This window comes from Mesocricetus auratus, unplaced genomic scaffold, assembly GCF_017639785.1.
Source record: "Mesocricetus auratus isolate SY011 unplaced genomic scaffold, BCM_Maur_2.0 Super-Scaffold_100041, whole genome shotgun sequence".
Taxonomy (NCBI): Eukaryota; Metazoa; Chordata; class Mammalia; order Rodentia; family Cricetidae; genus Mesocricetus; species Mesocricetus auratus.
The window spans coordinates 6,054,710-6,080,642 of NW_024429218.1; the positions used below are offsets into that span (position 1 = coordinate 6,054,710).

General features: G+C 47.6%; 1 protein-coding gene across 10 annotated transcripts in view; it reads left to right on the forward strand.

The window, feature by feature from the left end:
* Nucleotides 1-25,933, forward strand: part of Znf827 (zinc finger protein 827) — a 178,871-nt gene that overhangs the window by 148,047 nt on the left and 4,891 nt on the right. For 7 of the 10 annotated variants that reach the window (XM_040734814.1, XM_040734815.1, XM_040734816.1 and 4 more), the window contains 4 exons: nt 12,977-13,114; nt 18,140-18,329; nt 19,326-19,492; nt 25,667-25,858. In XM_040734814.1, coding sequence (XP_040590748.1) covers nt 12,977-13,114; nt 18,140-18,329; nt 19,326-19,492; nt 25,667-25,858 — 687 coding nt within the window. The remainder of the gene's footprint in view (nt 1-12,976; nt 13,115-18,139; nt 18,330-19,325; nt 19,493-25,666; nt 25,859-25,933) is intronic. The other 3 variants (XM_040734810.1, XM_040734812.1, XM_040734817.1) reach the window with 1 other exon arrangement.

The following is a 25,933-nucleotide window of genomic DNA, read 5'->3' on the forward strand; positions in this document are numbered from 1 at the left end:
CCTCAAATTAACCAGTTTCTCTTCCTCTACCTTTTGCTGTAGGGCTTTCTACCTTTCTTTCATTCTGCACATCCTAATTTCCTTTCTGACTGGCCCCTGGCATCCGCCTCTGTTTCTGTCACCCCCCATCCTAGATCCCTCCTCCGACTTACTCTCTCTGCCTGCCAGCCCCGCCTGTCCCTCTGCTGCCTAGCTGTGGATGGCTCAGCTTTTCATGACAGCAGTCAGGTACCTGAGGCAGGCGAGGCAAAACAGCAACACATCTTTACATAATTAAACAATGCAGCACATCTTTATATAGCTAAGGTAATATTCCACAACGTAAACAAATGTAGCATGTCTTTACATAGTTAAACAAATATAACACACCTTGCATAGCTAAATAGTCTGCAACATAAACAAATGTAACACAACTTTACATAGGTAAAGTGAGATTCCACAACCCGTATCCTCATCTGTTACATAGCAAGTTCAAGAGCATGATGGATGACATGAGACCCTATCAAAAAATAACACATTGCATTTCCCTCATAGAGAGAAGGCCTTCCATATTTCCAGCTTATTACTTGATATTTCTAACACTTATTTGGTAAGCATGCTATTGATTTCATTGAATGTTTTTGTGTGCAGAGTAGCTCAGGCTGGCCTTGAACTCACAGTCCGCCAGCCACATGCTTTGGTTACAGGCATTAACGGTCACACTCAACTACATCAAATTTTTTTGAGATTTTATTTGGTTTCCTTTTCAGTTTGAGAATTGAAATTGGAAGACAATGCTTTTCAAAACAGATTCATGCTTCTCATTTTTCTCAGCTCTGTGGACTTGAACCTTACATTATCTGTTGCTTAAAAATGTCCTAGGCTGTTGGGCATTTACATTTCTGTTCATTGAGACAAAAATCTACATGTTGCTCTTGCCCAATCCCAAAATGATTAAAAAGAAACGGCTCTGATTTTCTATTCATCTGCTGTGGTCATGGCAGAGCCCTAACGGTCATTTCTCAGCTGCTTCTTGCTAATAGGGTGTGCATGTGGAACACAATTTCATCTACACGCTCGCTTCTTGTTCCAACTGACTCAACTCCTCACCAGGGCGGCTGTTATATAATGTTCAGGGCTCCCCATAGTTGTGTTTTGAGCCAAGGCCACAACAGTGCTGCTTGCCACCTAGGAAAGAGAAAAAATCATGTGCCACTGACCTCTTCAGCAACAGGTCCAAGTAAGGTCATGAGTCTAGAAGACTCTCCGGGCCAGCAGCCAGCAGCCATTTCCACTTGACAGAGACAGTAAAGGACTTTTCTGAGAGCAGTAACACACCCACGTACAAGAGAAGCTGCGGAAAGATGTTTTTCCCCTAGTGGAACATCCCAGATTCAAATACTCCCTCTGTGTCTTCCCCGCTAAATGGGAACAAGCTAACCCCTTCATCACTTTGAGCTGTGGTTATTCTCATCTGTAGGCTGAGGGCAGTCAGGAGCCGGGCTTTCTGTGCTTTCGTGAGGACTAAATAAAGCCGTAGTGCGGTGTCCAGAAGAAAGTAAGTCCTGACTGTTCGTCCCGCTTCACCTACATCTCCGCCCACAACTACCCCTTACTACAGAGAGTATATGGGGAGGCAGCCAGGGGCTAAGTGCGGCTAAAGGTGCTTGCTGCCAAGCCTGGCTACCCGAGCTCAGTCCCTGGGGACCACATGATGCACGGAGAAAGCCAACTGCTAACTGCTGCAAGTTGTCCTGACCTCCACTCACATGCCCACACGCATGAACACAAAACAAATAAAAATGTAACAAAACATAGAAGCGGATAACAGACATAAGGTACGCAGATGACTTATTTTCTTGGGAAGAGGTTATTAATGTCTCCACTCATCAGGTCAAACTTTCATAGGAACTTGGGGGCAGTATCTTACCTCCTGCCTAGCAATGCAGCGTCCTCTGTGCCGTGTGTCCCCCCGAGACGCACGTGTTGAAACCTTCCTCCCACATTGAGGGCTAGAGGGTGGGGTCTTGGGAGTGGTCTTGTGGTGGATGCAGTTAGTGCCTTCCTCACAAACCCGGTCAGCTAAGGTCCTTCGCTGCATGTGCCCCGAGCACAGGGAGCAGCCGGTTCTCCCAGACTCTGCTTCTGCCTTCATCGAACTCTGCTTCCCACCTCCAGAGCTGGGCATCCCTTTTGTTACCTCTAAGTCATCCGTCTCAGCCAAAGGAGCAAAGACAAGAGAATTCCCCAGCCCAGTGACTGTGACTCCCCACCCAGGGAGTAGTTAAATAAGCCAGCTAACAGAAACTCCCCCCATTCAAATACTGCTTAATCAAATAAACAATATTTCAGGGTTAAGATTTAAAAATGTGGTTAGGGCTTTTTTTATGTGATAAAAGTACATACTTTTGTTGTATTGTATTTTTCCAAATTAAAAAACAAAGAGTAGGGGCTGGAGAGATGGCTCAGAGGTTTAGAGCACTGACTGTTCTTCCAGAGGTCCTGAGTTCAATTCCCAGCAACCACATAATGGCTCACAACCATCTGTAATGACATCTGGTACCCTCTTCTGGCCTGTGGACATACATGCAGACGGAACACTGTATACATAATAAATAAATAAATCTTTAAAGACAAAAAGAATAATTTTAGAACAAAAAGCACAATAAATATTCCTTGGATAAAGAGAAGTCTCTAGCGGGGGGTTTGGAGGGTTGCAAGCCTTTAATCTCAGCACTTGGGAGGCAGAAACGGGCTGATCTCTGAGTTCGAGGCCAGCCTGGTTACAAATCGAATTCCAGACTATGCAGAGACGCTCCATCCTGGGAGTGGGAGCAGGTCAGTCCTCTGAGCTTGCTTTTCATATGACCTTACAACCTGGGAAAGCAGAGCGAGCTTTGCAGTAATGCAGAGACACGCTTGTCCGTGGTTCCTTAGAGGATATTCCAAGTCCCCCCATGTGTGCTCAGTCTGCCTTTGAGCGTTAAATCTCCCGTACGCTAAGAGCAATGTTGCTCCTGCCAAACCCAAGGCCAGATGAAAGGCCTGTTAGATGCTTGTATTTTCTATCCCTTCAGAAGTAAAGGCAGCAGGTTAGACCACACATGTTAGAATCCTGGCATATGGAGCAGATAAGGACTTGGAAACCTTTGACAGAGCCATTGGCAGGATCAAGACTTGTCACTAAGAAAAGAAGACAAAAGAATTGAGAATTCCAGTGGATTCTAACCTTAGTGAGCAGACCTACTTGACCCATGAAGTCTCACTTCAGGAATATTTTAAGTGACTGTGACATGAATCATAAATGAGATCAGGAAGTGTTTGAACGGAGATGGGATGCTTAGCATGGCGTGTAATTTTGAGGTCAAATAGGCATTAAAATCTTATTAATGTACAAAATATTTTATAAAAATCATAATTCAGATTTATAATAACTTAATAATGTATTTTATTTTGCTGTGCTGGAGCTCACACCCAAGGCCTTGCATATGCTAGCCAAGTGTTCCACCAATACTCTTAGCCATAAAAACCTTCATTATTCTTAACAGTGGTTGTTTTGCTTTTAATTTATTCCATCATTTATCCAATGTATATTTTTCATATAGGTTCACAATCGGTGTGTTGGGGGGAGGGATTCCCCTGATGATTTAGATGATGTTGTGTTCCCTCTGCATTCCCTTCCATCTTTCCAAATGTTTCGGTCAACCATGGAGGAAAACATTTGGCGTTAGAGGTTTTCAGTTACTTCCTGCAGTCCTGGCAGATCCAGATTGGTTGGCTGTGTCTCACTTTGTCTCTCTGGTAAGAGTCAAAACAATTGTGTTGTGCCTCACTCTCAGGACCTGAAAAAAGGTTTCACTAAAATTTGCATAATTGGTGCTCAGAATTTGGGGCCAGGTGTGAGACCAGTGTTGAGGCAAGCTGTCTGTCGCTCTGTATAGCCTAAGCTGACCTAGAAGTCACTGTACTGAGCAAACGGATACAGACTTTACAGCAAGAGCAGGATTACAGGTGTGAGTCAGAATTTTTTGTTTTAATTTTTTGCACCATTTCCTTATTCATGCATGTGAATCATATATATGGTACATGTCTGGAGGTCAGTGGGCAGCTTTGGGGAGCTGCTCTCTCCTTCCATGTAGGTCTTGGGGTTTACCTCTAGTCATCAGACCTGGCCGCAAGTGCCTTTACCCACTGAGCCCTTTGCCCTCCCAGTCATTTCCATACACAGTGTATTTCCAGCAAATAACCTGAGAAAACCTCTCTGTGAGGAGAAGGGCTTGTGTGAACTCACAGAGGGCTCTGTCCCGGTGGGGCAGACGCTCATTTACACTGCTGGTGAGGGGCAGCCTCTCACCCTGGGAGATGGGACCAGTGCAGAGTCACACAGTGCACAGGCCCGGAAGCCAGAGACTGTCGCCTTCAAGGGCACACCTCGTCCCAGTGAGCCCTACCTCAGACATTTCATCGCCTCCCAGCAATGGCAGGGTAGGGACCAGGCCCTTCACCCGACGGACGGGACATTTAAGATTCCAGACTATAGCATGAAACACTCATCTGATGTAAGACGTAGGAAATGGCTGGAGAGGTGGCACATGGGATAGATTAAGAAAAGATAGAGATGGAATCCTGCCACTCTCTCCAAGCAGGCCCTAGGGGAAGTGTTTGCGTGGCCCCAGCAATGCCTTCTTAAGCCATGTAATCTCAGAGGCCTTGGCAATGGCTCTTGCCCCCCCCAACTCCTCCTCCCTTCCTTCTCTTGTTTTTCCAGGTAGTTCTTACTCTGCAGCCTAGGCTGGTCTTGAACTCATGGCATTCCTGCTGCCTTCGTCTCGCTAGTGCTGGCATGGAAGAAAGCATGGGACACCTGCTTATGCGCCTCTGTTGTTAGTGCTCACAGGAAACGTTAAAATGCAGCTAAATTACATTGCTGCAGAAGATTTCTCTGGTGCAATAAATTGAAATTGCTAGCTTTTCCTCTTTGATCTTATAGTATAATGCAGTGAATGGCTTTTGAGTGAGAGAGACAGGCAGCCACTTGCTAGCTGGGCGACCTTCAACTCAGGCAGCCTGAGCCGGCTGATACTTTACTCTCGAATGGTAGATCTACCACTAGTGTCTTGGGTACAGTGCTTTGTAAGGTTAAATGCACTGTGGAAAGCATCCACTATGGGGCCTAGGACTATGATGACTCCCCCGTAAATGTCACATTGACTGTTAACAAACCCTGATGTCGTTTTGCATCGTGGAAATCAGCTGCCAAACCCAGTGCCTGTTAGAACTGTGTTCAGCTTAATTCGGGAAGCTTCCGGAACATGGATCTGCTTTGTCTGAAGAAGTCAGAGGCAGACCGTGCACACGGAGTCCTTGAGTCCTCTGGTAGTGTGCTCTTCCCCCTGTGGTTTTCATCTTCATGGTTGAAGAACGCTGCTCCACCTGCTGGCATCCAAGGGAGATGACCCAGGTCAAAGCCAAAAGCCATTTTATTTGACTGTCTTTTAGGGTTATGGGTAGTAAGGGCGTCAAAGACACACTTTCTACCCCCCTTAACCAGAACTGGATTCCATGCTAGCCTCTCACAGCAGGGGAAATTGGGAAGAAAGATGTGTGTCTGTAACTGGGAATGCTACCTCTTTAAAATAAATGGAAAAAATATGCTCAGAATTGAATAATTATTAGTGCCTGCCAGACTTCCCACTCCTATCCCAAACTCCCTTCAAAAAGAAAGAAATGATACAACTTCCAGGCTTGGTGATTTCCCACCCAAGATTTTAATGTCCTCAATATTGGGGCATCCTGAGAGCATTTGCTGAGAATTTAAATCCTGCCACCATCGTTATGAAGAGTAACAATACCCAAAGTCCTGTCAGTGTGAGAACTGATCCAGTAGTTTGCTCCAGTGCTGCAGAGTACAGTTAGGTGTCTGCTTAGCACAGCAGACATGAGTGTGGTGATGTGACTGGCTTATTTAGTCAGGGAGTATTTGTTGAGGACTGTCAAGCAGAGGAAAATAAAGAATCATTATCAACATTTTCATTCATGGATTTCATTTTTCAAAGTTGTTGTATAGAAGCAGCAGGCATCAGATGGCCTAGATTCTGGCAATGACTTTGTCTGGACCTCTGGAGAAGTTCCCCATGTAGTGGTCAAGTTCCACGTGACTTAGTTTCCTTGGAATAAGGAGTTCCTGGTTCCAGGCTTTGTCTGTTAGTGAAAGATTCAAACTTGAGTTTTCTCCCATAGTTTTGAAATGGCTTGTATAGAGGACCAGGTCTAGAAAACACATACTTCTTCCCCAGTTTAACGGATAGTAATCAATCAGTGAATATTTACTGCAGCTAACTACTGGCCCAGCACTAAGCAACCAATCCCATCCAAACTAGGTGTGGTGGCTCATGTCAGCAACCCCAACACTTAGGAAGCTGAGGCAGGGGTATTGTCAGGCATTTGAGGTCAGTCTTGGCTACATAGTGAGTTGTAGCCAACCTGGACTACAGATGAGACCCAATCTCAAAAAAATAATGATGATAATAATAATAATAGTAATAGTAATATAATAATAAACAAAAAGGAAACCACAGTACCCAGCTTTCCTGGGTTGATCTATAAAGGGTAGCAGTTTGCTAAGTCCCAAATGCTCAAGCCCTTGTTCTTAGGGGACTTTGACATTGGCTTCTTGCAGCATGCAGGGCATGGATGAGACCAGAGTTCAAGGATGCCTCTGCACCCTGAGTCACTTGTCAGCCGATATTCACCAATCATTTAGGCTTCTCAGCCTGTTTCCTTATGAAGTGAACGCTGAATCAGGTGGTAAGATTCTTGCTTGAACCAAGGTTTGAGGCAAGATGGTTAAATACTGGTGGATCCTTCTTAATTGCATGGAATGTGCTATATACACTTGGGTGCGAGAGGGCTTAGAATCAATGCTCCATGTTGCCTCCATGCAGATGAAGAAGTGGGATTTCAAGGTGGGCCTGCCCTCTATTGTCTGATGTTCCAGTTTAAAAGAACTCCCTCCTGACGTGGTTTAATGTCCTGGGAAGCTTTGGAGACTTGTTTGCTGGGCTTTAACCTTTCCTACATGCCTCTTCCAGGACTATTTAAACAAAACTATGTTTTCTGAAGTTTGTTAAGCATTATGTTCTCCAAAAGACCCCAGGAAGACCAAGGAAGTGGGTCCCATGGTTTAGAATCTACCCCAGTGCTTGCGGTCAGTCACAGGTTGACAAACCTTTGCTGAACTCTGCTGTCCTGAATGTTTGTTGAATGAATGTCTGGACGAGCAAGATAACTACTTTGAGAGAGTATTTGAATTGGTCTGATAGGAAAAATTGGTCACATGGAGACCCACAGTGAGTCGGTCATAGGGAACCTGGTGAGTCCAGTAGGGGCAACCAGGAGCAACTACTGTGAGGCCTTGCTCAGGACCACTAGTAGCTCATGACATGGTGGCCCAGGATATGAATGCCAGCTAGACACTTACAGTGTGACCACTGTCCTAGTACAGTCCTGAGGATCCAAGTTCAGTTGTCGGAGCTAAAGGATCAGATACTGGTTGTTCTAAGATGAAAAGACCCTTATAGAGTATTTCCTACATATAGAAGACCTCTGAGCACTTATTTGATGATAATCAGCCCAAGAGGCATAGCCCTGAAGATTGGAAACATCCCTGGCAGCAGGTGGGAGCTTGATTTAAGCATACACTAGAGGAGAGAGCCACTCGAATCAGACCTAACCCAAAAGTGCTGTGACCTTCCTGGAATACAACCCAACTCACTGGTTTCCATCTACCCAAGAGTCCAGAGAAGCCCGGAATCCCACAGCTGCCCTGAGGAAACAGAGAGCTGATGGAGACTCCATGTGTCGGGATGGAGAACACAGGTGGCTCCAAACCGTGTTCTGCAGGGATGAGCCAGTCAGTCTGGCTTTGGCTGATGTTAGAGTTATTTGTGTATTGAGCTCATGTTATCCAGACTTATTGCAAATACAGCCCCTTCTCACCGCATTTCTCTTGCTAAATCAGGTGGAGTGATGGTTGCTGGGGAGCATCATTCCATCAGAGAACATAGCATTTCTCCCCCAGGGAAACACACGGGCAAAGCCATGTCATGCTCCAGACAGAAAGCCAGAGACTTTAATGAGGCAAACTCAAGTCCTCCTCTTTATCCCTCTTGCTCTGAGAGTGGTACCTCAAATGTGTTTGTCACCACAGTCTCCCTGTGTGGCAACCAAGGCCCAAGGGATTCTTCAGTGCGACGTCCTTGACATCGAGGGGAAGACTTGGCTTTTAGGATGGACCCATCTGACTGTTCTGTTGACCCTCCTTGCTACAGTTTATGGCTTACTGTAGGCTTTCAACCTCTGTGTCTGGAATGGCCCAGTCTAGCCCTTTCAAGAAAGGAGGTAGAGGGAATCCTAGCTTTTGAATTGTTGCCAACTTGGGATGTGTCCACTTGTAACAAAGGATGTCAAGTACATAGCCAAGGAATAGGGAGAGGAGACAAAACCGCTGTGGTAGAATTTTGAGTTGGTTTCCTGTGACTTGGAGGAACACGAATGAGATATGGGGGAGTCCAGTTCCTTAGCCACTATCAAGATGGCTTAGGAAAGTCACTTAATTTCTCTGGGTCTTGGTTTTCTTTCATCTAAGGAAAGAGGCTAAAACAAGATGAAAATTCAAGTTCCTTCTTGAATGAAGGTTTGAGGTAGGATGGAGACATAGTAACCATGGAAACCCTTCTTGGCCATGTGCAACTTGCACATGGGTTGGGAGAGGTCTTGGAATTAATGATCATTTGGTCCTCTTTTGTGAAGGAGTTGGGTTTGAGGTTCTTTAGGTCTTCAGCTTGACCCATATTCTGTGCCCCAGTCTACCATATGGGTTTATCTCACGTACGGTTTCGGAGACACAGGTGTTTGGTTTGATCATCCCATGCTCATGACCTACGTATTAAATAAGACAAATGCCTTTGGGTCAGTGGGTCTTAAGCAGTTTTCCATACAGCGTCTTGCATAATGAGGCCTCATCATCATGAATAGGGGGGCCTCAAGTCACTGTGTAGAGATATCTGGAGACCTCTCATTGACACTGCACAGACACTGCAGAGACAAAAATTACTTGTGCCTATACATCTTGCATCACTGAAAATAAAAACACAGCTGGGCATGAGCTTGCGTGTATGACGGCCTGCATCCCATGTTTTACACAAAACGAAACAGAAACCTTCATTAAGGACACGGAAAAGCCCGAAGTGATGTTCAAGGCCAAACTGTAGGTGAACAGTTAGCGAGGAGAGCACTAAGTTGCCAGGGGTCTACAAAGCAATTTGAGGTATTCCAGAAATCAGAATCAAAATGTCTGAAAGAAATAAAATATTTTGCCAAAGATAAAATCCTATGAGACTAGGCAAGAAAGAATTTGTCATTAGACTGGAGTTTTGCTCTAAAAGAAAAGAAAATAATCATAACTGTGTGCCACTTAAAGTAAATGAAACAAAAACCAGGGGGAGGAAATAAAGAAGGAAGTCAGGATTTTTAAATAATACCCATAGTTTGAACTGTCTGGAGACTTTGGGACTAATTGAGATGCGGTTACTGGTATGTGTACTTTTCCATTTGGGGTATATATTATGTTTCGGTAAAAAATAAAATAAAGTAAAAAGCAAATTCCTTTACAGATCTATAAAAAAAGGCTTGTAAGGATTTTAAAGCAGAACCACGGATAATTAAGATGGGAATGTGCTCATCCAGCTTCACACTTGCCGCCGCCGAGAGTGAAGATGGGGTGCCCTTCAGGGACGCTGCAGAGGGGGGAGCGTGCGAGAGAGTGTCAGACAAGAGTGGCGTGAGAATTAAAAGTGCAGTGACTTCTGTTCTTCACCAAACAAGAAATGCAGTGGTAGATGACTCCTGGCATTCACTTGGCCACTGAGCAATGCCAGCAAAAGCCTTGATTCTTTTTCCATACCCCCCTCTATGCTTTAAAGTTGGCTTGCATCTTCATGCTTCTTATTCACATAGCGGCCGGCCACCAACCCAGGGATTCCCTCTACTGCCGAGGCATGAAAGCAGAGAGAAACCAGTACCCAATCATCCTTCCTCTCATCATGACGGCAAAAGCCGTCTCATTGGCCAGCGTTTTTAACTCATGACCAACAGCAGCTGCCTCCAAGTTGGAGAGGGCAGCACGGGACTGTTGTTGACCATGACTGTTGGGTCAACAGCAGTCATGTCTGCCAGAGAGACTGTCTCAGCCAGAATCCCCGGGATGTGGTGCAACTGGGAGGCTGTAAAAGCTTTGCCGTTTGACTTAGGACTGCAAGCGTTTTCTACTGAGAGAATCATAAGAGCACATCTCTTAAGTTTAGTTAAAATACTGTTCTAATTTGTTTTCTATTGCTGTGATAAGCACTATAACCAAAAGCAACTTGGGAATTAGGGGTTTACAGATTAATCTGTCATCAAGGGGAGCCAAGGCTTGAGGCGGAAACCATGGGCAAGCACTGCTCACTGGCTTGCTCTCAGTGTTCAGCTAGCCTTGTACAGCCCAGGACCATCTGCCTGGGAATGGTCCCACTCCTATGTCAATTAGTAATCAAGAAAATGCCCCACAGATATGGCCACAGGCCAGTCTGATGGAGCCAGCTCTTGCATTGAGGCAACCTCTTTCCAGGAGTGTCAAATTGACAACCAAGATTATTAGCCTTTACAGACATTTGTCTACCAGGCATATGCCTTACTTTTTGCTCTGAATTGTCAGTTGACCTTAGTAGTTAGCTATTAAATTAACTGTGCTAATCAATGTGTCAATGCTAAGAGATCTCCATTCATTCTGACTGTAAAATAAGACTAATATTTAGTCCCTGTAGCATAGATGCAGACACCAAGGTGTTAGGCTCCAGCCCAGACGGGGCTGGGGCTGGGGCTGGGGCTGGGGCTGGGGCTGGGGCTGGGGCTGGTGTACGTTGGGTGCCTCTTGTGCCTGTGAGGTGCTTTCTCTGCTTAGCTGTCCCGGTCCTCAAAGTTGTCATGACTTCCTAAGACTGTGGAAGAAGCTGAATTCTTTATGATGCTTCAGATTTCCAAGTACATGACTAATACTCAGAAGAATTATTAAGAGGCATCTTCATTTTTAATTGCACCTACGTGTTGGGTCTGTGACACAATTAATTCACCTATTGTGGATGCATTAGAAACCACTGTACCATCTTGACCTCCACCTATTATTATAATTGTCACCCTCCTGAAAGTGATTTGATTATACACTTGGAAGGAACTACTTGAAATACCATCTCTCACTTCCATGTGGCTGAAATACTACATTGGGCTTGAGGACAGTGACCCAGGAGTGGTCCTTGTCTTTAAATGTCCCCGACCTCCCTCTTCACCTTCTCACCAGCTCCTCCTCCCTTCCCACAAGTGCTTTACGGACCCTCTTAGTCAGGCATTCCTGCTTGACACAAACCAGTTTCTTCTCCCTGAGGCCTCAAGAGCTGCGTTTTAACAAACACAGATCAATCAATAGCTGTGTTTATCAGTGGTGGGATTGCTGGCAGGTACTGCACAGCAAACATTATCGCAATTTCCCCACGGCTTTTCCCTGCTCTCCCTTCCAAATATGCATTATTCGTGTCTTCTTTCTTCAGATTACACTGCTGGGCAAAACCTCATTCAAATGTGCATTGATCCAATTGACTTGTCCAAACACAGGTGGAAACTTGTGTCTAGAAAATGGTTTTAGCCTAATTGTATGAAACCAAGCACTTTGTTCTGTGGTCTTCTCCAAGCAAGAGTCAGGACACTTTCTCCTGCTTGGATCTTATGAAAAGTTCCCAGTGACATTTAATTTTCCCCATATGTACTCCATTCTGTAATGTAGCACTGTGCTTCAGAAAGGCTCGCAGAAACTAGGTCAGGTCAAGGACAAACACTGACTGACTGACAAGCAGTCCCTTGGAAGTGTCCATTTCCCTCTTCTAGGCATCCCCAGGTCACCTGCCGGCTCACAGGGCTCCAGACAAGATGTTTGTGTAGTCCATTGTGGTTCATTGAGAAGAGGCACGGGTCAGAAAATAAAAGGAAATTCTATTGGCAATGATGAGAAATAAAAGTTTTCTAAGCTACAAAGAGAATGTATTGAAGTGTGCTTACTCTGCTCAAGATCGGTGTGGATTGCTGTGGAGCACGCATTTTCCCAGATGAGGCAAGAGGCGGAAACCACACAGGCAGTGCTCTTGTGCTAGAAGCAGTGTCTGTCTGGTGGCCATCCCTAAGTCAGCTTTCTGTGAGCTCCTGGTTAAAGGCTACACAACCAGAACTTGGCAGCAAAATTTCTTCATAAAGAGCAGTGGAACATTTTCTCTCCAGACATAGAACCATTTATTTTCGTATTGGAACCTAGAATTTCAAATATTTTGTTTACTGTTTTGTAGCAGTTGTCTAGAAAGTTGATATGCAACTCTCACCCACTCAAGTGTTCATTGAGTACCTTCTGTATAGTGGGCAGAGTGCTGTCAAGCCCCCTCCCTCCCTCCCTCTCTCTCTCTCTCTCTCTCTCTCTCTCTCTCTCTCTCTCTCTCTCTCTCTCTCTCTGTCTGTCTGTGTGTGCTGACTTAGCACTAAGAAGAACCACTGAGCTGGACGTTGGTGGTGCACACCTTTAATCCCACACTGGGGAGGCAGAGGCAGGTGGATCTCTGTGAGTTCAAGGCCAGTGTGGTCTACAGAGTGAGTTCCAGGACAGACCCAAAACAATACAGAGAAACCCTGTCTGAAAAAAAAAAAAGAGCCACTGAAGACCCAACAGCTGTTGGACTGTGGACCCCTTTGCTCTCTCGTGGTCCCTTCAGTGATGAGGATGAGGGTGGCCACTGGTTCTTGTTAGTGGTTTCTAGTCCCATTTTGTGGGGAAGCCTCTGAAGACATCCTCAGGGTTGGCTAAAAGATGCCATGCATTTCCATTGGCCTGGATCCCTCACAATGCCTTGTTCTCTTGGCCCAGAGACAGAGAAGATAGTCCTTGAGGCGGGAAACGGATTACCATCCTGGAAGTTCAATGACCAGCTCTTTCCATGCGATGTGTGTGGGAAAGTGTTTGGCCGACAGCAGACGTTGTCTCGACACCTGTCGCTGCACACAGGTGAGTGGGGGACCACGGCTCCCAAGCCTCCCACAGGCCCTCCCAGGCCTCGTCGCTAGCAGGAAGCTGAGTTTCTCTAAGATAATTGCTACAGGAAACGGCGGAAGGTCAGCGCTGCCCAGCATGAGTAACGAGACCCTGGGAAAGCTTTTCTGTATTGAAAAGGCTCATTGAATTCCCGGGGGTGGGGGTACAGCTAATGAGAAAAGGTGTGTGTGTGAGCACCTTCAGGTCAGTCCCTGTGAAGAACGGGTTCATATCTTCTTAAAGAGGCTAGCTGGGTGTTGGTGGTGCATGCCTTTAATCCCAGCACTCGGGAGGCAGAGGCAGCCGGATCTCTGTGAATTTGAAGCCAGCCTGGACTATAGAGCGAGCTCCAGGACAGCCTCCAAAACAATACAGAGAAACCCTGTCTCGAAAGACCAAAAATAAATAAATAAATACATAAAAATGGGTCAGAGGCTGGAGCTGAGCCTGCCTACTTAGTTTCAACTTCTTTTTACTAGGAGATTTTAATCTAGATTTTAAGTGCCGAGTGTGAGACAGACATGTATGAAGGATGGCTGGCCACAGCCAGGGTGTGTGAGGTGTGAAAAGACACACATCGTTCTTCTCAAGGTGGCGTGGGGAGCACTATGGCGTGGAGAGGTAGTTCCTGTCCTTGTTTACCTGTGACGATGGGCAGCAAATGGTTGGTTCTCAGGGTCCAGACGAGGAGGACGAGGAAATTAACAGAAAGTAAAGAAAGACCAAACAGCATAGCAAGCGAAAGCAGAAAAGGTCAGGGGACCTCGTCATAAGCGTTCGGGAGGTGGGATGGCCGGGCTGAAGTGTGGCTCAGCCATGGAGCACGTGCAAGGCCAGGTTCAGTCCTCCAGCGCCAAAGGAAATACAGTCAGTCAGACGTTACAGACGTCCAGATAATATACCAGTGACATACAGCCAGGCATACTGAGACACGCCTGTAATGTCAGAGCTGTCAATGTGATGTAGCCCGGTGCGCAGAAACACACCTGTAATGTCAGAGACAGCAATATGATATAGCCAGGCATACTGAAACATGCCTGTAATGTCAGAGCTGTCAATATGATATAGCCAGGCATTCTGAAACACGCCTGTAATGTCAGAGACAGCAATATGATATAGCCAGGCATACTGAAACACACCTGTAATGTCAGAGCTGTCAATATGATATAGCCAGGCATACTGAAACACACCTGTAATGTCAGAGCTGTCAATATGATATAGCCAGGCATTCTGAAACATGCCTAGCATATCACAGCTGTCAATATGATATAGCCAGGTGTGTGGAAACACACCTGTAGCGTCAGCATTTGGGAAGCTAAGGCAGGAGCATCTTTGGTTTGAGCTCAGCATAGGAACGGACCCTAGTCCAAAAAAGAAAAAAGAAAAATACAAAAGTTCAAAGTAAGATTTTTTGTACAATTATGCAAAAGTAAAAGCAGAGACAAGATTAATTTTGACCTTTTTATCTTTTTAAATGCACTAAATTCAAGTTTTTATAATGTATTAGACAGAAAAATATGTGTTTGTAAGAAATAGGGGATTTTAAGGCCTCATTCTTTAAAGATACTTAAATGAAATTTCAAGTGACCAGGGATGACTAAAGTCCCGTACTTAAGATCAATTTGAAACAGGAAGAGGAAGAAAATGGAAGCGTTAGATGCTAAAAGGAGTGTGCACACTTTCTGCCTACAGCTGAAGTAGCTAAAGCTCAGGTCAGCTCAAAAGGCATGGAAAAGTAAAGGAACTTATCACTGATCTAGAGTCAGTGAAGAGCACTTAAATCCAGACAACCTCCCTGATGCCTGATTAAGAAAGGGAAGCAGGTTAACTCTGGGGTGGGGAAAAGGGAAAGCCCATCACAGAGGACACTGGAGAATTTTGGAGCCAGGTATGGTGGTACACGTCTGTAATCCCAGCTGGGAGGCAGAGGCGGGCAGATCCCTGGGTGTGTGGACAGCCTGGTCTATACAGGGAGACCCTGCTTCAGAGAGAGAGAGAGAGAGAGGATTATTGGAGAATAAGGCATCTTCAGCAAAGAAGTTAGCTGATAGATAATTAAGCAAATTGCCAAAATAGCAGGGAGACAAGAATGTGAATAAATCCATCACAAAGGGAAATTTGGAAAGCTGTTGAAGGAAATGCCATTAATAATGACATTAGGCAGATTTTCCCAGGAAGTTCTTACTCCTGAGAAGAGGAAATCCCTGTGTTATTGGACCTTCGAGGGTGACAGGAAGAGGTGCTGAAACCCAGGTCCTTATCTCCCAAGACCGAGGCAGGAAATCTGAAGCATGCCCCCCACACACACTTCAGCCCGACCGTGACCCCGCCAGTGTCAGACAGGAGTGGAGGGGACCGTGACATTGGGTGGCATCTTGCATTCTGTGATGGGAACACTTTCTAGACCCACATTTTCCCTGGTGAAGAAAATGAGACAAGTATCTTCAAGCCGAGCCCAGACATCGGGATGGCAAGTGAGGTTGTTCTCGATGCTTAATCGTCTTATGGGGGAGCAGGGCTGCTCCTTGGCCTTACGATCCGTATGATTAATGAAATGAATTCAGAACGCCACTCTGGAGGCTCTCCTGAAGCCTTAGTCAGCCCTATGAGCCAATTTCCATTAACAAATTAATTGAGATTTTTAAATTTTATTTACGTAAAATGAAAATTCCCAATTAAATTATTTTATACAAGTAATTTTCTCCCTTTAATTTCATTAGTTTTTTTTTTCTTCTTCCTTGGCTGGCCCTGGCCTGAAGCTGAGGGAAAATGATGGACCTTTTGGGCTCCAGTTTTATCAGTGTTCATTTCCTTAGCTTTCTCATCTCTGCGCCCAAGAGTGACTCACGGGGCACACTCATGTGCACACTCACGCATGAAACACGCCTTGTCATTAAAGGACTGTAGAATGACGTATGAGGCACACTCATGTGCACACTCACGCATGAAACACGCCTTGTCATTAAAGGACTGTGGAATGACATATGAGGCACACTCATGTGCACACTCACACATGAAACACGCCTTGTCATTAAAGGACTGTGGAATGACATATGAGGCACACTCATGTGCACACTCACACATGAAACACGCCTTGTCATTAAAGGACTGTGGAATGGCATATGAGGCACACTCACGAATACACTCACGCATGAAACACGCCTTGTCATTAAAGGACTGTGGAATGGCATATGAGGCACACTCACGAATACACTCATGCATGAAACACGCCTTGTCATTAAGAGGGCTGTGGAATGGCGTATGAGGCACACTCATGTGCACACTCACACATGAAACACGCCTTGTCATTAAGAGGGCTGTGGAATGACGTATGAGGCACACTCATGAATACACTCACGCATGAAACACGCCTTGTCATTAAGAGGGCTGTGGAATGACATATGAGGCACACTCATGTGCACACTCACGCATGAAACACGCCTTGTCACTAAAGGACTGTGGAATGGCATATGAGGCACACTCACGAATACACTCACGCATGAAACACGCCTTGTCATTAAGAGGGCTGTGGAATGGCATATGAGGCACACTCACGAATACACTCACGCATGAAACACGCCTTGTCATTAAGAGGGCTGTGGAATGGCGTATGAGGCACACTCATGTGCACACTCACACATGAAACACGCCTTGTCATTAAGAGGGCTGTGGAATGACATATGAGGCACACTCATGTGCACACTCACGCATGAAACACGCCTTGTCACTAAAGGACTGTGGAATGGCATATGAGGCACACTCACGAATACACTCACGCATGAAACACGCCTTGTCATTAAGAGGGCTGTGGAATAACGTATGAGGCACACTCATATGCACACTCATGCATGAAACACGCCTTGTCATTAAGAGGGCTGTGGAATGACGTATGAGGCACACTCACGAATACACTCACGCATGAAACATGCCTTGTCATTAAAGGACTGTGGAATGACGTATGAGGCACACTCACGTGCCCACTCACGCATGAAACACGCCTTGTCATTAAGAGGGCTGTGGAATGGCGTATGAGGCACACTCATGTGCACACTCACACATGAAACACGCCTTGTCATTAAAGGACTGTGGAATGACATATGAGGCACACTCACGTGCCCACTCACGCATGAAACACGCCTTGTCATTAAGAGGGCTGTGGAATGACGTATGAGGCACACTCACGAATACACTCACGCATGAAACACGCCTTGTCATTAAGAGGGCTGTGGAATGGCGTATGAGGCACACTCATGTGCACACTCACACATGAAACACGCCTTGTCATTAAGAGGGCTGTGGAATGACGTATGAGGCACACTCACGAATACACTCACGCATGAAACACGCCTTGTCATTAAGAGGGCTGTGGAATGGCGTATGAGGCACACTCATGTGCACACTCACACATGAAACACGCCTTGTCATTAAGAGGGCTGTGGAATGATGTATGAGGCACACTCACGAATACACTCACGCAGCAAGCATATCTTGTCATGAAGAGGAATGAAGGCTGACCCATGGAGACACACTCATGCGCACACTCGTACAGTAAACACACGCTCACACTGTGTCCTTTTAGCCCCTGTGGAGCTCACCTTGTCATGAGGAGGGATGAAGGATGAGGTGTCCCAGAAAAACCCATCTGAGAGCTCCAAGGAAGCAGCTCAGAGCGTCAGATCGTGGCCCGCTGCTCTGGGTCGGGTCGCCACCCAGCCATCACAGCCGTGTGGCTTTCGGCTTCCTCCATAACCTACCTGAATCAGATTTGGTTTGGACTCCATAAAACCCACGCTTCAGCCTCAAAATCTTGTCCCTGCTGCCCGGAGAGAGCCTTTTTATCTTTGTGAGTTCAGTATTGATACAGGAGGGAACTGCTAGGGATACACTTAGGGACAATTTCAAGGCATGACCTTGGTCCCCACATGAAGGGAGGCTTGGACTGACCTTCATTGGTTCCTCTAAGTGAGCTCTTGAATCTTTTTTCTTTTTTGAGAGCAGTTTTGGTTTCTCCCCCAGAGGAAAGAAAATACAAATGCCATTTGTGCCCCTACGCTGCTAAGTGCCGTGCAAACCTGAACCAGCACTTGACCGTGCACTCTGTGAAGCTGGTGAGTACCGACACAGAGGACATCGTCAGTGCTGTCACTTCTGAAGGCAGTGACGGCAAGAAACACCCCTATTATTACAGGTGAGTCAAGACCAGCTCACCCAAGTTCCTCACACCCCTTGCTCTGACACTCCCTCTCTGTTGGCTCGAGCGCTGGGCGCGGAGCCCTTTCTCAGTCATGCACTAACTTCCTTTGAACAAGTCCTTTGCTGAGATTGAACCTGCGTTTGAACCAATTCCTGTCTAGCTAGCTCAGGTGGTCCTAATAGAATTCACTGAAAGAGAAATGGTCTGGGAGGTGGTTCTTCAGGTTGGGGCCCCAGAAGGAGATCAAGACTCTGTGGGCGATTGGCTGTTAGCTGTGGTACAGCTCCCCACTTTGTGACTGAGTACCTTGCTATGGCCTAAGTATCACAGGGAAGAACACAGGAAAAGGTGGTCTCAGAACTCACATGCAATTGCTTGGATAGCCCAGCTTGCCCATTATGGCACGCTACAGTCTGTGTTCAGTCTCGAATCGGCATGAAACCCCCAAGTCTGTCAGATCTTGCCCTAGTGACATTGGCAGAAAGTTGCCCTTGCAAGGCATCTAGGTGGATGAGTGGCCTCTCCTGGGAGAGGTCATGTGACTGCCTCTTCTCATAGTGCCACAGAAGGATCTGTTTGCTCTCCTCACTGCACCCAAGGGTTTCTAGAGCCGGAGGGAGACTGAGGTGCACAGGTTTGGATCTGCCAGTGGAACTCCACTAAATACTTGGCAATTCTGCCCCACATCTCTGTGCCCAAAGGAGTCCTTTAGGCCGTGTGCAGCATCTGGAATCTGTAGTTTTTAATTAACTTTATGATTGTTTAACATCACTATAGCATGTATGGGATTGTTATATCATGCTGGCACCTAATCTGTTTGGCACAGTGGCCACTCTAGAGGCATCCCAGCAGCCAGAAGAATTTCTCGATGCTGCACCTTTTGGTAGAATGAACACACATGAAGCTGATGCTCTCGTGTGCACCGTGTGTAACTCAGCAGCCTATATTTAGAAGCCTGTCTCACTCGTTCCCTTTTCTTCCTTGTTCTAGCTGCCACGTGTGTGGATTTGAGACCGAGCTCAACGTCCAGTTTGTAAGCCACATGTCACTGCACGTGGACAAAGAGCAGTGGATGTTTTCCATTTGCTGCACGGCCTGCGACTTTGTCACCATGGAGGAAGCGGAGATAAAGAACCACATTGGCACCAAGCACACAGGTGACCACCCCGTCCTCTTCCATCCCCTGCACCCCAGTGGCATGCAGGTGACAGAGGTGTCCTCGCTCTGTGAGTCCCTGCTGTGCCCTCACAAGCGCGTCAGCGCCCCACCACGCTGCAGTCACAGTGCCGCAGCCCACGCAGACCCCGGCTTTCCTGCAGGAGAGTAGGCACTGCCGAGACCCATGTGCTGCATGCTCGGTCCTCACCTGGTCCTGGCCCTGGCCGTCCCCGCGGCACCTAGGACTCACTCAGCTCCTGCGCCACAGGCTTGGGCTCTGCCGGCTCACCTCAGGCAGCAGTTACCCTGCAACGTGACTTTTGCTAATCACAGCATAGAGAGACGGAGGCATGGGGTGTTACACACAAGGTCAAGGTGTAGGATGTGGATTCTGAACCTCATCCCCGAACAGGGTTTGCCCCACATCCTCCGATGGCTCTCCCTACTCTTCTACCCACCCTGCAGGACACTTGGCAGGGCCTCGAACCTCCCTTCTGTTTTGCCGCACCAGGCTGCTCCCCTCATTCTGTAGGCTCTCGGGGGCTCCGCAGTGACACGTGGTATGTCTGTTCAGACCACCATCTTCCGAAACCAACCTGACAAGGTTTGGCCAGTGCTTGCCTTCCATCTCAAGCCTCTTGCCTCCCTGGCTATCCTCTTCCATTTAATGTTAGCACTTTGACTTCACCTCGCAATTACACCCTCAGAAGTGACGGCTGCCATGACACCAGCGTGAAGTCATTAAGCAAGACTGAGAGGGACTGCCCTCTACCCCCACCCCCACCCCATTTGTGGTGCTTACAAATTAGGAGCTGATGCTCCTAACAGCCAGCCCCGGGCGGGCGTGGGGTCAGCCCATCACATCGCTGGCTCTCGAAGGATCCAGGGAGGGGACTCTCAGACAGTTGTGCTGACGATGCGCATGGCCGAGAAGGATCTCTGTTTCTCTGACCACTGGCTCACTGGTGCCAATCGTAATAATAATAATAATAATAATAATAATAATAATAGTCATAATAATAATAATAATAATGAAGTCCATTTTTGTCAGTAAGTTGAGCAGCTGTGACTTGGGGTCCACGAGAGTCATTATGCTGAGTGAGGAGGCCCCATTTTTACAGCCAGTTGTCTGACTGGAACCACATTAGCACTGTGAGCAGTAGTGAGCTTGGAGACCCACAGGGAAGACAAATTCAGTTGGGCATTTTGGAATGGCTGGTGGAGGGAAAAGCTAGCCTGTCTCTAGCTCACACTGGCTCTGCAACAGTCCTTCCTTTGTCTCTGCTGTCAAACCCGACTCTGTCACTCTTCCTGCCCCAGCGCGTCCCTAAAGGTCCCTCCACCGCACCGCAGTCATCTCTGCCACTCACCTCAGGAAGAAGTTAACTTGTCACCTGTCGTAGATGCTGACTTCACATCCACAACTAAGCAATGCCAACACACCTAAGTACCGCAGACTGACATGGTGGACATTGTCCCTCTGGGCAGTGCCAGCACACCTCCTAAGTACAGTGTGAACACTTGTTAAGACAGAAGCCACGAGTGAACCTCCCTGAAGAAGTTGCTGACTAACGTACGGGGCTCCTCGGGCAGTGGCTGCTCTTGGATGGGATGATAATGTCTATAGGTCTAGCTGCAAGCCAGAGTTTCCATGCACCCAGGTGATGAGCGTTCCAAGCTCTCGGGCCTTCTGATTTTATTTTATTTTATGAGCGCATAGAGAACTTCATGCAAGCCGTTTTGATCATATTCACCTCCCAAGTCTTCCCAGACCCTCCTTCCCTACCCGCCTACCGTTTTGACCAGCTCTGCCATCCATCAGAAAGTCCCGGTAGATAATACACAAGTGAATGGTCATGTTTCAGTAAAACTGATTGACGAGAGCCGGACGGACACTGGTGTGAGTCCACAGGTATTGCTTTCGGACCCCTGTTAGAAGTTAATAGTTTGACGGTGAGAGTTTCCGTTTCCTACTGCTCTGAGAGGTTTGGCTTTGGGCCCCAGCTCCACTCCTCTAGATCTGTGCATGAACACGCTGGGTTATCATGAAGTATCTAAAGCAGTGTCCATGCCACATGGTATGTAGTCCAGCATAGAACCTCGTGTCAGTGCTGCTTCTTAGAGAAGCCACAGCAATGCACTTCCGCCTTCCCCTCCCAGCCTCTGTGCCATTTTTAGACTTCTCCTCACAGGTGGGCTCTGCACCTGCCGTGTAGGGTCACCTGCCAATACTTTGGCTCCATCCAAAGACACGTCAGTGAGGAGAAGCAGCGAGTCCCCACGCACACACGTCAGTGAGGAGAGACAGCGAGTCCCCATGCACACACACACACATCAGTGAGGAGAGACAGTGAGTCCCCACACACACACACACACACACACACGTCAGTGAGGAGAGACAGCGAGTCCCCCCCCACACACACACGTCAGTGAGGAGAGACAGCGAGCCCCCCCCACACACACACACGTCAGTGAGGAGAGACAGCGAGTCCCCACACACACACACGTCAGTGAGGAGAGACAGTCCCCATGCACACACACACACACACACATCAGTGAGGAGAGACAGTGAGTCCACACACACACGTCAGTGAGGAGAGACAGCGAGTCCACACACACACACACACGTCAGTGAGGAGAGACAGCGAGTCCCCGTGCACACACACACACACACACACACACACACACGTCAGTGAGGAGATACAGCGAGTCCCCCCACACACACACACACGTCAGTGAGGAGAGACAGCGAGTCCCCGTGCGCACACACACACACACACACACACACACACGTCAGTGAGGAGATACAGCGAGTCCCCCCCCACACACACACACGTCAGTGAGGAGAGGCAGCGAGTCCCTACGCACGCACGCACGCACCGTCTCCAGCACTCCTGGTGTGCTCCCGCCTCCACGCCACCTGCCGCCCTTTCCCCTCTATTTACAAGACTCACTTTAACTGTTCCTAAAGTCAAGTCCACAGGTGACGAGTTCTTTCACTTTTTTTAAATGCCAGCTTTGTGTGTTCGTCCTTTGTTTTTATGATGTGCTTTCACCGGGTCTGAAGTCTGAGGTGGGCAGTCTTTCCCTTCTTTGAAGATGTCGCTCGGTGCCTTTTCACAAGGAAGGCTCCTGCGGGGAAACCTGCTGTCCTTCTCGTGTCTGATCCACATAATGTGACCTTTTTGCTTAGGGCTGTTCCTGGGGATTTTCTCTTCTGTTCTTCTCTTCTTGTTGTCTTTTCTGTCTCTTCTTCTCCTTTACTTTCCTGGAGACAGTACCTCACTATGGAGCCCACGCTGGCCTTGGTCCCTCTGTCCTCCCGACTTAGCCCCTTGAGTGCTGGGGTGCAGCATGATACCACATAAGGCTCTAGGATTTTTTTCTTTGCTTGTTTGTGAGGAATTTAATGACGATGTTTCTGTGTCTCTTGAGGCTGATGTCCTCTTTTGTAGGCAGGGTCTCACTATCCAGCTCAAACTGGCACTGAACTCAGTGTCCTGCCTCAGTGCCTCTGTGGTTGGGTGACAGGTGTGTGTTCTTGGCTCTTCCTGTTTCTTGTGTTGGCATTCACCGAGCTTCTCAGATGCTGAGCCTTATGATTTTCCACAAGTTAGAAACATTTTGATTATCTCAAAAAATTGCCAGCCGGGTGATGGCCTTAAATCCCAGCACTTGGGAGGCAGAGGCGAGCAGACCTCTGAGTTCAAGGCCAGCCTAGTCTACACAGCAAGTTCCAGGACAACCAGGGCTGTTACACAGAGAAAGTCTGTCTCAAAAAACATAAAAATTTGATAATAGTTGGACATGGTGGCACACATCTTTAATCCTAGCACTTTTAAGACAGAAGCAGGCAGAGCTCTGTGAGTTCAAGGCCAGCAGGAAGTACATAGTGAGTTCCAGGACAACCAGGATTACACAGAGAGACCATGTCTCAAAGAAACAAAAAGCTAAGTTATGCATCGGCCAGCCAGTCAGGGCCTCAGTTAGCGCCGTCAACATTGCCTAGGGCATCTCCCAGCTCCGTGGTGCTCTTCTTATTTGAGAGGGTTCTTCTGCTCTGTTTAAGATCCTCCTGTAGCAGCCGGGCGGTGGTGGCGCACGCCTTTAATCCCAGCACTCGGGAGGCAGAGTCAGGCGGATCTTTGTGCGTTTGAGGCCAGGCTGGACCGATAGCCTCCGAAACAATACAGAGAAACCCTGTCTCGTAAAAACCAAAAAAAAAAAAAAAGAAAAGAAAAAAAAAAGATCCTCCTGTAGCTACCACTTGAGGTTTACTGATTGTGCTAGTCATGGTTTCTGTTGCTGTGAGGAAACGCTATGGCCAAGAGGCAAGTTGGGGAGGAGAGGGCTTGTTTGGCTCACACTTCCATATCTCTGTTCATTGTTGGAGGAAGTAAGAACAGGAACTCAAACAGGGAGGCACCTGGAGGCAGGAACTGAGGCAGAGGCCATGGAAGGGTGCTGCTTGCTGGCTTGCTCCCCATGGCTTTCTTACAGACCTGGGACCATCAGCCCAGGGATGGCACCAGCTGCATAGTCGGGACCCTCCCCACCAGTGTTGAATTGTGAAAGTGCCTTACAGGCTCGCCTACAGCCCATCTCATGAAGGCACTGTCTTAATTGATGTTTGCTCCCCTCAGATGACCTTACCTTGTGTCACGTTGACATAAAACCATCCGATACACTGCTCTTTCTTCTGCTGTGTAACCCTCTAGTGATACCATCCTGTGTTTCTCTGTCTGTAGAAATAGGATTTGAACCTTTCTATGTCTTCTGTGTGTCTAACTTTTTGGACATCTGAAATATAATTATGGTGTCCTCTACAAAAAGTTCTAAAGCTCTGATTGCTCCGGGTTAGCTTTGATGGTTGGTTTCCCTCCCCATTTTGAGCTGGTTTTTCTTGTTTCTTTGCATATCTGATAATCTTTGTTTAGAAACCAAACATTGTGACTTTACTATGCTGGCTGTTCAGTTATGTATCTTTTGTTTCTATTAGCATAGTTGACCTTTATTTAGGACATAGGTACTTGGAGGCCTTGGTGTCTTGGCATCTTTCTTCTATGATTTGTTAGACAGGTATGGGTCATAAGGTATTCACCTACTTGGGACTAATCATTACCTCTTTGTAAAAGTCCTTCCCCGGGGTCCCACCCAATGCCCATGAATTGTGTGTTGTTCTGACCTTGCTGGAAGCAGCGCTAGGACCCGCCCTGTTGGGTGCCAGGCACTGCCCTCTCTGTTCTCGGGTGACTCCCAGCTCTGGGCACGGGTAGTTGCTCACCCCTCCCCTGCTCTGGCCCATGCCCTCTTGACCTCTGCAGGTCTCGGAGTATTTTTCTCTGTGTTCTTGCTCCTCGTTGTGACTGTGTCCACTCTGACCTCCCAGACTCCTGGCTGTGTCTCTCTCCCGGGGGAATCCATCAGGCTCCTCTTCCATCCCTCGCCTTGCCCTGCAGCCTAAGACACAGCTCAGGGCAGGAAGCCAAGCAGCCATGGCCTTGCCTCCTTCGCCCTGCCCCTCAGAGACCAACCTCTTCCTTGCCTCGTGTCTATTGTTGTAAACATTGTTTCATATATTCTGGTTCTTAGCAGTTTCAGTAGCAGTGTTAGAAGTCTCATGACACCATCGTGGCTCCTGACCTCCTTGTGCCTGGCTTTGAAGGGGAGCCCGATGTGTGCTGATGAGCGTGAGCATAGTGGCCCACTGAGCCAGGCTTCTGCACTGTACAGCAATCACATCTGGTCTCTGTGAAGGAGGAATGGTAATAGCCTAGGAGAGGTACCATTGTGCACACACTAGATGGACAGCCCCGGGCATGCTGAGTCCTCTTTCCGACCCTGAGCCACAGCCCCAGACCTAGGAAATGTGTGAGGGTAAACCAAGACAAGCATCTGAAATGAAACGCAGGTCCTGGACTCTGTGTGACCCATCCTAGCTGCTGTTGCCATGTTTTAATTGCTGTAAGACCTTCATAAATGCCCCACTCTTATCTGGGTCCAACTTTCCCCACATGCCCTCTCCGTGGCTGCACTGGGATGAGGTTCCCCGTGGGTGCCCTGGGGGTACTGGAAGGAGTGAACTCCCAGAAACTGGCGACGCCCCTTCCTCGCCTGCCGTCATTCTAAGGGGTCCCAGCCTTGTGACAGACCTGGCTTGTTTCATTTTCCAGGTGATGACAGGAAGACCCCCAGTGAATCAAACAGCCCCTCCTCATCTTCACTGTCAACTCTGAGTGACTCAGCCAATGGCAAAGATGACTCAGACAGCTCCCAGAAAAGCAAGGGTGGGAACAACTTGCTGGTCATCTCCGTGGTACCCGGGAGCCAGCCATCACTGAACAGCGAGGAAAAGCCAGAGAAAGGTGAGGGAGGAGGAGGAGGAGGAGGAGGAGGAGGAGGAGGAGGAGGAGGAGGAGGAGGAGGAGGACATGGCCTGC